General features: G+C 39.7%; 1 protein-coding gene across 1 annotated transcript in view; it reads left to right on the top strand.

Annotated features, from left to right (window-relative positions):
• LOC103355413 (neural-cadherin-like) overlaps positions 1–15843 on the top strand; it is a gene marked incomplete at its 3' end in the record, with an annotated part of 205800 nt that overhangs the window by 124522 nt on the left and 65435 nt on the right. The window contains exon 7 of the mRNA XM_008279205.1: positions 2623–2872. Within this exon, the coding sequence (XP_008277427.1) occupies positions 2623–2872 (250 nt within the window). The remainder of the gene's footprint in view (positions 1–2622; positions 2873–15843) is intronic.

Genomic DNA, 15843 nt, shown 5'->3' with positions numbered 1-15843 from the left:
TGTGTGTGTGTGTGTGTGTTTGTGAGCACATGAGCCAAATGCAATGTAAGGTGTATTAGGGAATCGAGCTTTTGATGGTGAAATGTTCTTGTTAGTGTAAAATATGCTTATTCAAATCCCTGGTGGTCTTTTCAGTTTTAGCAAGGCAATCAATTTGTGGCCAAGTAAGTCCTGGCTCCATGGATTCCCAATGTATGATGTAGAAGCAAAAATGTTGCAAAATGACAGTCCTTTCAATGCATGCTGTGCAAATAACACTTACTCTGCTTGTGTTACACAGCTGAACATTTATGGCAGTGGGAGCATCACTTCCTTTTCCATCATCGCTTTGCTACATTGCGGGAAAACTGAATAGATGCCCTGTGCTCATGTTGAGTTTCTTTGCTCAAGAGACAAGAAAGACAAGAAACAAGAGCAACACATGGCTCGACAGTAATTGCAGATCTGAAAAGACACTCCACATGTACTATTTTCTCTCCAACTTTATCTCCAAAGAACTGCGTTCCTATACAGCTAAACTGCATTCTCAATTACATTTGAAAATTGATTATTTTCTCCCAGTAAGATAACAGTGAGAGCATTACAGTAACATCTCCACTTTCAAAGAGCCACCAAGTCAGCATTAGGAGGTTGGAAGAATTGGAGATTGGAGTGCAACTCAGACTTTTAATCCCCAAGACTGGGGTCCAGTCCCATGTGGAACCATTATTTTTAGACTTAAATGTATTGTACAATGTATTTTTCACTCCCTGTTTTCTTTTGGACTGCAAGGCGACTCGGTGGTTAGCATCGTTGCCTCGCAGTGAGGTCACCAGTTCATGTCCTGGTGAGGACACCTGGGATCTTTCTGTGTGGAGTTTGCATGTTCTTCCTGTGCAGCGTGGGTTCTCTCTGGGTTCTCTGGCTTGAGGTTAATTGGTGATTCTAAATTGTCCAGGGCGACAAATCCCAGTCCATTTAATACATGATTGGTTGGCTGAAAAGGGTCAACAATAGAATAATAGAAATAGAATAAATGGCAAAGATATGTTGATGACAAACATATTTATGTCATTACAAAGAAGTGTAAGTCAGACAAACAAGTAAAAATACAGTTTAGTAATTTTGCTTATTTTTATTTTTTGCTTATTTTTTAGTTTAGTAATTTCTGATATCTTCAGTTTATTTTTTTTTAGAAAGTTAGACAGAGTTGTGAAAAATAAAATATAGTGATGCAGCATTGTGCTTGTATCAGTGTTTTTTTCACAGTCCTGCTCAGTTAATGTAAGAATCGGTGTCTATGGGACACTAACTTAGGGAAATACACAAAAGTATAATAGCCATTGTTAATGCTGCAGAATTTTACTTAAGCTGTCCTGCTGCAGTGGGTATTTATTTATGAAATATGTCTTGAGACCCTGCTACCTGTGTTATTAAAACAAGTAGTTACATGCAAGCTTCTGAAGAATGTTAACTCATAAGCCAACCCTCTCCTGGAATGAGTTGTCAACAGCTGCTCCAACAACAAACCAGCAAAACAAAGAAAAAAAATTGTTAAAAATCAAGCCAAGCCTCTAGCGCTCAATGTCATTTTCTTTTATATCCCAACTCCTCGTGCTCCGTCTAAAAAATATCTTTTTCAATTTCATTTATTTGGGATTTTTTATGTACTTGAATTCTGCTGATGGATTTCATGTGAGTACACTATCAGCCACTGGTTCTCAAACATTTTTCTGTCAGGCCCCCCTTCGGAGGACAAAAAATCCCCTCCTTGCCTTAAATAGACATGAAATGAGCTAGTTTACATTTAATGAAACTAAATAAATATCACAAGTAGTCAAATAGTGCAACAACTTAACAACATGCTCAGTGATTCAGTGATTAGTAAAAGTAACGTGGGGGGATAACCTTCAATTTTGCTGTGGTTGTTTCATCAATCATTGTTGACACCATATCAGGAGCAGTGGATAGTATGAGCTCCTCAGCTATTGGATGTGGTTTCTTGCACTTGGTGATTCTGTTACAGGGCTTCAGACTAACTTTTCCAATGGTAGCACTGGTGCTACCAACTTTCTTTGCCCATGATTTGGGCCCCCCAGAAACAGCGAAACCGACTGTTTAATCCGTCAGCCAGAGAGAGACTGAGTCAATGTGGAAGAAATATTCCCATTTCCAACCACAATAACTTGTGCAGTAGCAAAAAAAACGGGCCGACGTGAAAAAATAGTTCAGCACATTGGTTCTGCGTAAAGACGGACCTTTTCCTCCCGGTCGCTCGCGCCCTCCCTGTATTGCCTCTGGCCACACACTTTGAGAAACACTGCTATAAGCAATAATGGACGGAACGTTTTTTGACGAGTAAAGCAACCTTTGCATCGCACCATCTTGTGGAGGTTGAACAAAACATGCAACACTTCGTTGTTGTTGTTGTTGTTGTTGTCGTCATGTTACCAACAAGTTTTTACAGACAGTGAGGTCAGTTTGACTATGTTGCCAGAGTTATGGTGATCAGAGAGCATCAATCACTCCTGGTCTATACTTCATAACAAAATGGATCTCTGGGGTTCCATTGTTGTCTGTTTGCTGTAGCTACACCCTATAACTTCTTTTCTCTACTGTTCCTCTCTGTCTTGTCTTCTTTAGTGTCAGCCAATGACTGTGACTCAGAAGAGAACGCAGAGCTGACCTATTACACCCTGAGCCCAGACTTCACTATTTCTCCTCATGGGACCATCTTCCCTGCGGGACCTCTGGACTACGAGAGACCTAATCATCTGTACGAGTTTGTTGTTATGGCTATTGACAAAGGAGAGGTGCCTCGAACGGGCACAACTACAGTACGGATTAGGATGGCGAACGTCAACGATGAGGCGCCTGAGTTCTCCCAACATACGTGAGTAAACATGATGCTTCTTAACTCTTGATCCCTGAGTGTTGTTCAGTGTCTCAGATGTAATGCATAATTAGACTTTGATGGAATGCAACAAAACGCAGGGTAAGCTGTAACTTCTACTATATTTTTAACGATAAAAACTGCTGTGAACCCTCCCAACCTATTTCTAATTACTCCCTGCCTTTGACAGTGAGACAGGACAGGCTGACAGCTATTCTGGTGATAGGTGCAGATATGAAGCAGCAGCATTGCCATGTACTGTTATCTACGCTGCTACAGGCAAACAGTCTGCTTTAATGTCTCTAGGTTTGGCTGTTCCGAGTGTCAGGATGATCCAACTTTGGTAGTACGCAGATGTTTTGGATGCATAGAAACCATTCACACATTTCTGAGCTGCTGCACACAACTTACTTTTCAGATCCAGGGTGAGGAAACAAGCACAACGGTTGTCAGGTTAAGTTTTGAACCCTTTTTTTTCCTGCAACTTGTGGTGTAGCAGACACTGACACATTCTGCTATCAAGGAATTTCTGATTTATCAAGTTTAATTGCTATGCATTTCCTGGCTCTATACTCGCGAATGTGAAGAATTTCTTATTTTTTCAGTTTCATTATAACTATTACGTGGATATGTTTGGGTTTTGAACTGTTTTTGTCAGACAAAACAAGCAATTTCTCAGAACCCCAACATTACTTCTTGGAAACTGCACATAGTACTAATCTGACATTTTGTAGACTAAGCAATAATTTAATTGGTTGATTAGAAATGGACAAATTAACTGATTTCCCAGATAGTGTTCTAGTTCAATTTTATTTCAATAAAATGTTGCAGTTCTTGTGCTTTTGTGCTACTTTTGATTCGGTTAATGTGTTCCTCTAATTCTTTTTCCCCTCCCTGTATTTATACCAGATGCTGCACAGTAGAGAAAGCTTAAATAGAAGGAGAACGGTTGGACTTTGGCCCTCACTCACTGCCTTAACACCTGAGTGATGAGCAGAGATAAATCAGCTAGAATGCAATGTTTTCCTCTTACAATGACTCTTCTTTGATGGTTAAGTATCTCAGTTCACTTCCTCAGTTGCTTACATGATTCTGGCTTTAAATGAAAATATTCAATATGATTCTGCAGAAGAAAATCTATTGTGCATTCTTAAACTCTTGGGTGTTTCTTGCCATAAGAAGGCTTTTGTGATAAAGCCATCATATATAAAACCAGTTAGTGACATTTCTGTCTCTGCAGTCAATATGTACCAGTTTGTAAGTGAGGCATATAAAGTACATGAAGCACATAAAATACAGGCAGACACCGCTGCCTCACCTCAAACTTAAGAGAGAGAGAGAGAGTGAGAGAGAGAGAGAGAGCTTGACTGTCCTGCCTTGTCAGGTTAGCGCCTCACAGCTGCTTCCCAATTCAGCATCGCAGCTGCCGTCAACACCCTCCCCTCTCGCCTCTCCCTTTGCTGCTGTGTTGCCTGCATCTTTTAATTGGTTGATTTTCTGGCAGAGAGCTGGGCAGATTGGTGAGGCAGGGTCAATCAACCATGCCCACCAACACCCTCAGGAGGCCCTGAGCCCGAACTCTGTGCGTATGTTTGTGGCTCTGTGTGAGTGTGTGTGTATTCAGTAATTGAGAAGGTCCCAGCAAAAGTGGTGTGTTGGTATGGACAGAGTGATGTAGTTATAAAGTGCATTCATGCGTTGTGCATCTGATATGCATGTGTTTATGTTGTTTATAGAGGAGGGGGATTAGTGTGTGTGCACTTGTTTGTGTGTGTGTGTTGGCATGTATTGATTTACTGTCAGCGACAGCACAATAATCAGTCAGAAGTTCTTCTATCCCCCTACTGCAGCTGCCCCCAAAACAGTACTTGACAATCTATGATGTATCATTCAGGCACGCACACACACACACACACCTACAGTTCCAGAGTCGTCCATGTAGGAATACACACATTCATGCATTAAGATATGCACACACAAGGGCAGGAATAAGCAAACACATCTACAGTGTCTTTGACGAAACAAGTACAGTTTCAGAAAATAATATTTATAAAGATAAATTCATTGATGTATGTTGTGTTTGCTTGTGTGTTTGTGAGAAAGATGGTTGCATGTGAATTGAGTCAGTGAGGAAAAAGAGAGCGAGCAAAAGGAGCAAAGGAGAGGGAGGTCATTAAATATATCATTATCCAGGCAGAAAATGTGGCCTATTTGTATTGATTCTTGGAGTTGGAAGCGTGTGATAATGAGTGTCCATGTGTGCAATCGTGTGTTTTGCCAGTGCAGGGCAACTGTGAAGTTCAAGTCTGAAAATTATGCTGTTATACTGCTATTTTGATCTTTTGGAAATTGTCCATGCTGTTGATTTTTTTTTGTCATTGACTGTAAAAATTGCAAAAATAAAAACAAGGAGATAGAATAGATTTTTTATGTATTTATTTTTTCTTTCTTTTCATGTTTCCAAGAGTTCCACACTCTAACTCTCATATATTCCTCTTCACTGCATGACTCTTACTTCCTGGTGAGTGACAGACTGGCCACCTTTCATTTATGTCCTGTCACTTCACCACAAGAACCCTGTTATTGTACCTACCATTACCTGCCTGTTGCCATGGAAACCATAGTGGGTGGGTTTTTACACTATTATTGCATGCGTATCTATATGTGTGTGTGTGTGTGTGTGAGTCCAGTGATTTTAAATATAATTTGTAATTTCTAATTACTTGACAGTAATGAACATTTAAATGAATTTAAACTTAGATAGCCGTGCTTTCAGGCAGGTTTGCACCAGTGGCAGCAGTAGAAGTTGTTGGTGAACACACGGAGGGAGAGCTTAATTAGTAACAGTATGTGGCAAACATTTTAACCTGAGAACCAAATGATTGAACATGATAACAAAATAACAGTCCATTGCATCAGTACGACATCATGCGTGTGCCGGGGTTTCAGTGAACTGAACATTGTGTTCATGCCTCAGTGTAAGATTACAGAGAAAACTATATAGAACAACACACTATGCATGTATCCACAGTTACTAATTGCACAGCAGAAAACAGCATGACAGCATAGGCTTACAGCATTACTATCAGCAAGGATTCTTTGAGTTATACAGATGTGATATCATGTAGGCAGCATAGAAATCCCACTCCATTTATTTGAACCACTCCGTTTATAACAGGGATGTGCTGACCCATAGCTGCAAGACTGGGTTCAATTGCATTAACCAATAACCTGGATTATAATCATCACCAGTGGCCAGAAAGAAAACCCACGGGACATGCATGAACGCGTGCACTTAATGAGACGATACACAAATTGCCCAAACAGTAATCATACAGTCTGCCTCGTTTTTATGGACATCTAATAACCATTTTAAAGAAATATGTACTGACCAGTTACAGAACAACAAGCTGCATGTTTTTGTCATTAGTCACAAAAAGGGTCAGTCATAACCACAATGTCCAGGTCTTCATTTTGCTCTCATTAGCAGGTTGCAAATTACTGGTGTCTGAATCCTGCTTTTCCTCAGAGTCTCCATCTGCTGCCACTGCCTGCTCACCTCTGCCTCCCTAACATCTACTAATACATTTCTTCACCTTGCCATCATCACAGTCAATGTCAGATCCCACTCATTTTAACAGATCAAGAAACACATCCATAACATGCACACCAAACAACCACAGTACTAAAAATACTAAAGACTAAAAAAAGGTTTCTGTTTTGAGGTAGCATAGCATAGCAGCAGGTAGAAATGATTTCAGGTGTGCATTGGAGACAGGGGAGAAGCAAGTTGCGGTTGTTGTGGTTGTCAGGCTTTCCTGTCGACGTTAACAATTATAAGGGTGGCATTGCTGGAAATTAGGAGTAATTAGTAGAAATAAATAGGAGTGGAAACACTGGGTCCTTGGGTATTCTGAGAGACTAATTGTTAAGGTGCATACCACATAATATATACCATGTAATACTAACTTGTGTTAGGGCGGGCAGGTGGATATTCGGGGCTCAAAACTGGATTTGGGTCCAGCCCTACATTACAGTTGACACATACATCAGGTTTCCGCAAACTCCTTAGTCTTATAGATCAATATGAGGGGCATTCACTTCATCAGAGTATTACAGCCAATAAATATGTAGACATTTGCTGGAAAAGTGAAGACCCACCTCCTGTATCTCTGTGGCTTTAATGAATTTCATCATATTTAGAAATTTTTTTTTTATATTAAAAACATATATAATGAGATATTATGACCAGGTGACTCTTCATCATGATGCGAAACACAATGTAAAGCTAAATGTTCAGGACAAATCAGCCCTCTTACCAGTTGAGAATCCATAAAGAAGCCATGGAAATTAAGCAGCAGCCATGTGCTTGGATTGCAGAACACAGCAGGATAGCTTTGTTCCCGCATTTTAATAAATTATGCAACATGAGAATATAGTATATAGTTCTGCCACATTATGAGCAGTCTAAAGCTTGACAGGCCTGCTGTGCATTGTTACCGTGATTCGCTATGATTGGACATTGACTGTCAAAGGTAGGGGTTTAGCGTGTGTCCCACATGTGATGTTACAGCAGGTGAATATAAATGTCAAAGCGGAAGGACGTGGGAGTTAGTGAAGGGGATGTGAAAAGTGAGTGTGCACTAACTGATGTTTTTCATTAATATGAAGTTACTCTAATAAGTGAAATCACTCATACAATTCCAAGTTATCTGTTTTTCAATTTTTTCTTATTCAAAATTTGTTTTCTTCGTTTTATCTTTGTAATGACATATTGATATCTCTGTCTGCTGCCATCTCTTTATTACTTTTGCTCAGGCATCACCTGTTATTGTTCTGGGAGACTCCTTCCTCCAAATTAGATTTCTTTTTTACAAACTTGTATCTTCTCATTTTGTTTTTTGATTCCCTGTATTGGATTAGTAAGACCAATGCTACAATCTCCACAGAGCAACAATAGTGGTCCCATGCAGTTAAGGTCATGCAGACTTCAAAACACACATTCACAGCAGGTGTCCAGTAAAGTGTTTTTACTTAGTTCAACAATGAGACATGATAGCCAGTAGCCTCTGATGTGCAATAGAATTTCTGCACTTTTCAATAAAACTCAAATATGAGAAAAGCTTACGTAGTATCATCTGTATCATTATTCTATCTTAGCTGGATTTTTTTTTTCTTCTCTCATTTATGCTCATTTCAAAATGCAAAACTGCAGCATACTGACGACAGTCTCAGAAACACAGATTCAAACAGCCAGAGTTTTAAGTGAAACAAACCTGAGGAACCAATCTTGTTATCATGGGAGGCTGAGGTTACCGTCTCATTACTTGTTTTCAGGTTTCCAGTCAGAGTGCAAGGTGAGCAGAAAGGGTTAAAGGCCCAACAGTGACAGCTTAGCAGTGCTGGGCCTTGAATTTCTGACCTTCTTATAAGTAGCCCAAAGGTCTGATCCACCACTAGCCCTGATACTACCGACAGCCTAGTTTTGCAACATTTAATTTATGCCTGTTTATGTGGATACTAGGTATTGACGCATTTGCAATACCTATTTCCACACTGAACCCCCATATGTTATCGTCATATACAGTCTGCTTCCAGTGCAGATTACCACTCTTGTCTTGCATCACTGCTGATCAGAGGGAGACGCCTTATCCAGCAGAAACTATTGAAGACAACAGTCTAGTCTAAGCTACCAGAAACCAAAGTTACTCTTCAACTTTGAACCTTTCTTTGCTATTTCTGTAAAGAAATAATGCTGCAACAGCTGAGCTTGAACCCAAACACATGCCTGCGCCAACACAGAATTGTGGGTAATATTAAAATTGTACCGTCACACATGTGGGTAACCTTGTGTCTCTGTGTTTTATGTAAACGCTGTTTCTTAAATACAGCTGCAAGCAGCAATTTGTGGATCCAAACTTTTTTTAAGCAGCTCAATCAACCAGAATTAAAGCTGTGAGCAACAACAAAGTCACTTCTGTTAATATATCTGTTAGTATAAAAAAGTAAGAGTAACAGCTTTCATCCTTTACACTCAACTGTCACCAGCCAGCTCATAGCCAGTGACAAAGAGGAGAGACCAGACAGGTTTCAGTTACTAATCCTGTGTTTTAAGGTAAACATACTGACTAATAATAATATTAATGCGGTTTGAAGGATCCAAGTTTCAGTAATGCTGGTGGTGAGTGGATGAGTGAGATATGTGTGTACATGTTGTCAGTGACCAACAAATGAAAAAGCAAACCAAAGGCAAGACATGTGGATCCCAGGAGAGGGAGAGAGGAAGAGACAGACTGTTTAGAGCTGGCTTATGTAAACTGTGTGGAATCCTACACAAATTCCCTCAGATCAGTCTAACAACACTGCCTGCAGGCTCCTGGAGGACGAAGCAGCTGAGAAAGTAGGAAGGGGAGGGCTCATAACACAATGCTAGAGGAACATAGTAGAGAACAGTCCTCTCTGAAGCTCTTCTTTGCTAGCTTTTAATGGCAAAGTTTAAATATGAAAGTCAGTGCAAACAGCCAAAACTTGTGACGTAAAGATTTAGTTATGAACCGATGTTTAATAGGCCTTGCACACACATGCGTTAATAATAACATACTGAAAGTGCTGCTATTTTTCTGTACTGTACTGGATGATGAATACTTGGTGTCTGCGTACAGAAGGACGTCTCAACTGAGCTTAATAAGGATTGCCTGAGTCAGCCTGAGTTATGGGCAATTTCCTGCTAAGCCCTGACCTTTGCAAAAAAAAATTGATTGATTGCGGCCATGTTTTTGAACTGATAATGCCAATTTATAGTAAGTAGATATGTTTAGCTCAGTCCTACAAGGTTGTCTACAGAATTCGGTACTGATAGAGTTAAAATGCAAAATGTAGATGTCACGTTACTGTATTTCACATTATGCAAATTAAACAAAACTCCATCATGGTGGCCTTTCTAGTACTGGAGGCTTTTTGTAGAGTACATTGACTTTTAAATGTGAGTCAAATTTAAAGTCAAGAGCAATGACATTGTGGAAGAAACGGCCTTTCAGTTTTTTCACATTGCTGACTTTTAATTCTAGGACCACCACCGGGCTAATTAGAATCACATTGTTTTGGATGAATCCTGCCCATACATAGTAGAAATTGTGTAACACAGTCCTGCAATGCTGGTAATGAAATCTAGTTCTATGACCTCATGGTTTGGATCAAACATTATTCCCTAGACACTAATGAGTAGTTCTATTAGCTTGTGTACTTGCCCCCTGTATGATTATGTCAGACAGTAATAATCATCTTTCCTCACTATCTTGTATCTAGTTTTAATTATTTTTGATTGTCCTATGATGTCAATCAGCAAGAGGGCCTGAGTTCAAAAGTACGCCTTAAATTGCATTCAAAGATACACCTCGAAATGATATCAGTTAATCTATCAGAAGCTTCTGAAGTCATAATATTGTTCTATGAAATTTTTCAAGCTGTTGTAAGGCACAGTCAACTTGAAGTATGTAAACTGTAATTGTGATATAGTGAATTAAAAGTAATATAGTGAATTGAAAGTTAATTTCTGTAAGCAATTGTTGGAAAAAAAATAATACTTGTACCATGCGTAGAATTCTTAACAACTTTCCAGAATTATAGTTTTCCAACACAAAATCTGTGGAATGAGTTTTAATTACTTCAACCTAATTGTATGTACATTTCTGACAGTATATCAGAGCTGTCAGAGTCCTTATTTATTTTTTTTGTTTTAACAAATACTGTGACTTCAATACTGGCATTGCAAATTGACTTTTCTTAGAAGCTCAATGGCACTTGCATTTGAAAGCATGTGATGTAGAATTTGAATTGAGTAGATCTGGATTGACACCAGAGAGATATTTCTATACCATGCATCCATCAGTCAAGGTCATGCCCACGTCTCTCTTCCAGACTTGCTTTGTAGCTACAGAAGTTAGAGATGAGTTAGAATTTAGGGCTCGTAAAATACACTAAAGTGTTTCAGAGACACAAGACAAAGTGCTTTGTTTCTACTTGTGAAGTGAAGGTAAATGTTCTAAAAATAACATTTATAGTAAAAAAAAAAGGTCAGTAAAGTCTGTCCATAGAATGGATCTCTGTCTGCTTCTGGTTGTGAAGTTCTTTAAAGTCCCAGTCTTAACGGCTTGGCAGAAAATCTGGGCCATCCAAAATAAGAGTAAGAAGGGATGTTAACTGAACACAGCCCTCTGTAGTGGACCTCTAGGCTCTGACTGTGCTTACAGTGATATAGTACAAAGGTCCTTGACAGACTTCGAGTTATTCACACAAAACAAATTCCACAAAGGGCATTTGGACTGAGAGGACTCAGTGTCGAGCCAAGTTGAGGCTGGGTCATATTTGAGCCAATCTGCTATCACCCAGAGGTGTGCTGCCAACTGATAGAGTCTCACATTTGGTACATCTAAGCCCCCCATCAGAGGCAGCCATTTGGACTTTTGCCATCTTCAGTCAAGGTTTCCATTTGCTCGAGATAAAGGAACTCAGTCAGCCTTCAAGCACTTTGATAACCTTATTAGATAACAAAACAGGAATCATTTACAGTCAGTGAGTAGTCTGGAAAGGATGGCCTTTTTAATGAGAGCAGTCCCTCCCAACCAGGAACACTGAAGAGCAACAGCCCAACAGAGATACCCTTTGTATTCTCATTGCGAAGAGGGAAGATGCCTGATCTCATCTCATCAGACACAACTGCTGCTGTTAGAGTATTGTGAAGAACACTGACCTAGTTGACAAAGTTGTCAAACCATAATAACAAGGATGGGGTCCTTGCAGCACTGAAATAGCTGAATTATATTCAGGAGTCTTCTCGAATTATCACCAACATTTTGACCATTCATAAATTTGGCCCGGTAATGTAAGGTTGAACATAATGCTAGTAATATTGGAAAGACATTTTTGTCATGAGTAGATAGGGCTAATGAGCTTTTGTTCAGGCTAAGACTTGGTCTTGCTGGGTGATCAGGGTGCGATCCCATTTTCAAGAGAATGTTTAGACATACCCATCATTTACTTTGAGAGAATATTAAACTATTACTGGAGTAAAATAATATAAATTGTGAGTTTTTATATGAAATTAGTTGACACCCCTGAGGCTTGTAATTAAAATGAGCTTACCTCTTAAAACAATTGGCAAGCACTATCATGTTTGTTCCCAAACATGTGCAGCTTCTGCCTGGTGAATTTGGGGGAGGGTTCAGAGTCTTGCATCAGCAGAGCATTTATTATAGTATGGCTGTCTGTTGCTTAGGTTATTTACATCCAAGGAGCTTATGCTTTTCATTCTTTCAGTCTCTTCGATGCGACAAAAGATGTGACCGCACCCAAGGCATATGCTTTACATGTTTCCCAAAGGAAAGAGGGATTGTCAGTTAATTGAATACAACCTCTTGAATTATGAAGCAAACATAAGCAAAATTACCATTTTCAAGTAGAATTGAATGTTCAATGATTTGACAATAAACTTTTTCTCAGAAAGACAATATAGTGCCTATAAAAGGTGCTAACGCCTCTTGGAAGTTCCCCCTTTTATTGCTTTTCAACATTGGATCATGGTCAATATAACTTGGCTTTTCTGACAAGAATTTACAAAAAGACTATTCAGTGTCAAAATGAAGAATGTGTGTGATGGTAGTATTACAAGCTCCCCCAGCTGAGATGGAGAGACTGTTTATTCAAGTGTTGCCCATGTTCAAGAATCAAAGTTTTATGGTAGAGTGGCAAAAAGAAAAAAAAAAGCTGATATTATTGGAGATGGGTCTGCTGAGGTTCCTGCGTGTCGGAGTTTGGATAAATGGCCTGAGGGCCTTTAGGAGCGGCTTCATGGGAAATGTTCCGGGGGAAGGATTTGTCCTCGGTGGGGTCTTAGCCATCGGACAAGGAGAGCAAAGAATACTTCTTGAGCACAGGGGGATGGAGTTTGGGGATAAAGTCAACACTGAAGAGGTCATTGAAGCTATCAGGAAAATACCACAGGAGATACAGCTTCTAGAGACGACCTAAAGCTTTGTAGCTGCTGTAATAACAATCTGCACGACAGAACGTCTAGAAGCATGTAAATGTTGGAATCGCTGTAGAGAAAAATGATTACTGTCAGTTTGAGGAGAGGATATCTGCAAAGTCCATGTTAGACTTATATTAATTCTAGACTGCATTCAATGCAAAGATATCAGTTTATGTTATAAGTCATAAATGGATAATAAATCGCATAGTAAATCCATTCTCATGTAACTTTCATGGGATGGAAGAAAGAAAAAAAAACTGTGGATATTCAGATGTATGAAAGGAGGTCCATCCCACTGACTCAAAGTTTTGAATGAGCACCCTAGTTTCCTTTGAAGGAGAAGCATTGCCAGGTAGAAGGTTGAAAATTCTTCCCACAAAGAAGTTTTCAAGTTCAGCAAACTCTGCATAGGCCTTTGAGAGAAACTTTGAAGAATAGACCAGAGAACTATAGAGATTCATAAACATAGCAGCCCTATTTGGAATGCTCCCCTGGCAACCACAGTGGCCTCGGCTATCCTTAATATTGTTAAGGGATATAAATGCAATTTATTTATTTATTTTTTAAATTTATTCATTTTTTACTGACCACAATGGACACATCCGTACTAAAAGAAGAATATAATGCTAAAACCTTCCCCACCTAAATAATAAAATATTAGGAGATAACTGTTATATAGTTATATACCAAACTCCTTTTGGAGATTTCTTGACATACCAGTAGAACCATTAAATAGTGCAATTTTCCAGTTTTATACACTTGCAGCCAGTATTCAGGCACTGCTGTATTTTTTTTTCCATATCCAAACTATCTGTCAGAGCACTGTTTCCAGCCCCATAGTCCTTGTTTCTTGAGCTGTGGCATAGTTTTCAACCCCTATGATTCTGTCCGTTGCTTCATCTTGCTGCTTGCTAGCAGTCCAGAGCTCCGTGGAGTGCTTATGTTTATGTCCCAGCCAGGGGACTGAGTTTTTTGTCAGTTAGTTTTATTTTATGAGTAGTTATCGACCTAAGGCCTTTGGTGAGGGCTGGGTCAAATTCACTGAAGATGCCAGATTTGGTCTAGCTTGTGTGCGATTGCCGGGCACAGACAGGATGTAATTTCTTTTTTCTCAATTCAAGTCAGTTCAAGTCAATTCAGTTCAATTCAGTTCAGTTTTATTTACATAGTGCAATTAACAGCATATGCCATTTCATAGCGCTTAACATATTAAGGTGAAGACCTTATGAATTTGAACAGAGAACCTAATAATCCAAAGCTCCCTTTGGGTTCTTTCTGAGCAAGCGGTCGGCAACGGTGAGATCACCAAAAGTTAAGAGACCATTCTTTTGGTCTCCTCCCTTTTGGGAAAAGACTGTGGCCAGGACATTCTATCAAAGGTGAATTCCACCAAACCATTGTTGTCACCCTGCTAAGACTTGAGTGGCACTACCAGTAGACCTGGCCAATACGTGCTCATTTCGCCACCATCACATGATCCCATGTCTTTAACAGGTAATACTCTAACTTCTGAGGGACAGTATGGTTTTGTCTGTGTTAAATCTCTCAGCATATATACAATTGAAGTTACAGAATTCAGGCATCATCTCTGTCCATCTACACTTTTATATACATGAATAATACATACAGGCTGGGTGGTAATTCACACCATTGTAGGAACTGATTAACAGGGAACTCAGGCAGTAGGCACTCCACCAGATAAACATACAATCAGTGAGCAGCAGTTGGATGGATCAACAGATATATACACCCACACAGACACCATTATCCTCCTGTTTCCTCCATTCTCTATTTATGTCTTATCTGTATAAACTAAATGAACTCAATAATTAAATTCTGTGATTTATTTTCATAACTGACATCAGGCGTCAACCTAAGGGACACATACATTTCTGCACCCCAGCTCAACACAATGAAAACAAACCTAAATAAAAAGTCAAACAAAAAGGTTAAAAAGTAATTAGAGAGTGTTGGTGTACGTGTGAGGCAGTTTTCAATTGATTGCAGAATTGATTCGGCCAAATTAGAGTTGCGGTAGAGCCCCAGTGTGATTGCAAAATGCATCTTGGAATTGTATGACTCCTGAGCTTTGACTTCTTCTCAGTGAGCCGTCCATATATCTTTCTCTCTCCCTTCCCACCTATGGACACTTACAGAGACAGATTTCCATGCAGTTGCACCTGCTTGCAAGCCTTAAAGAGAAGTATTTGTTGAAGTTCGGTTGATTAAAGCCTTGGTCGCAACCGAGGCTGCGTCCAAATTACGTGCAGAATCACATGTGCCACACAAGTTTGTCTTGTGGAATTTTGAGGTCGCAGACAGCCCGTAAGCACGTACGGAGGATTTTGGACATATCCAAAAATTCTACAAATTCTCTGCGAATAGCACTGCTGCAAGTGTAACTTGCTCCTCCTGCAAGGAGTCTGCAAGTGAGACGTGCAATTTTTAAGGTAGTGTGTGAAGAAAGTCCGTGGTCTAAGACGTACGCCGTACGCAATGAGGGAGCAAGTGCCCTTTTTGGCTTAAGTCCTGCTCACGCACTCAAAACTTAAGGAGAAAATCGAACGCACAGGAGAGCATCACACGTGCGTCACCCCCATGCCAGGAGTATGAACGGCGTGCTCAGAGCACACGCTCGTGTTTCGCCAGTGATTGTCGATTACACTATTGCTTCAAACAAATAATGGATATACCATATTATAATCAGCTTTGTATTGCTTTAAGTAAATCAGCCTTTGCAAATAAGAGTTAATTTTAATGTTTGAAGCAGCGGCTTGATTTTCTACAAATCCATGTGAAAAGATTAGAGACTAGAGTCACTTGCACTTTGCACTGACTTCACGGTTTCTGAGCTGAGTGTCCTCTTGTTATCACTTAAGAGTTAGTTAAGTTACTGACTGTCCAGCCTGATACACAGAGACAAGCTGACAGGAGCTGGACACAC

The sequence above is a fragment of the Stegastes partitus genome, unplaced genomic scaffold, assembly GCF_000690725.1.
Source record: "Stegastes partitus isolate 25-593 unplaced genomic scaffold, Stegastes_partitus-1.0.2 Scaffold147, whole genome shotgun sequence".
NCBI lineage: Eukaryota > Metazoa > Chordata > Actinopteri > Pomacentridae > Stegastes > Stegastes partitus.
This window is presented reverse-complemented; position numbering and strand designations above follow the sequence as displayed.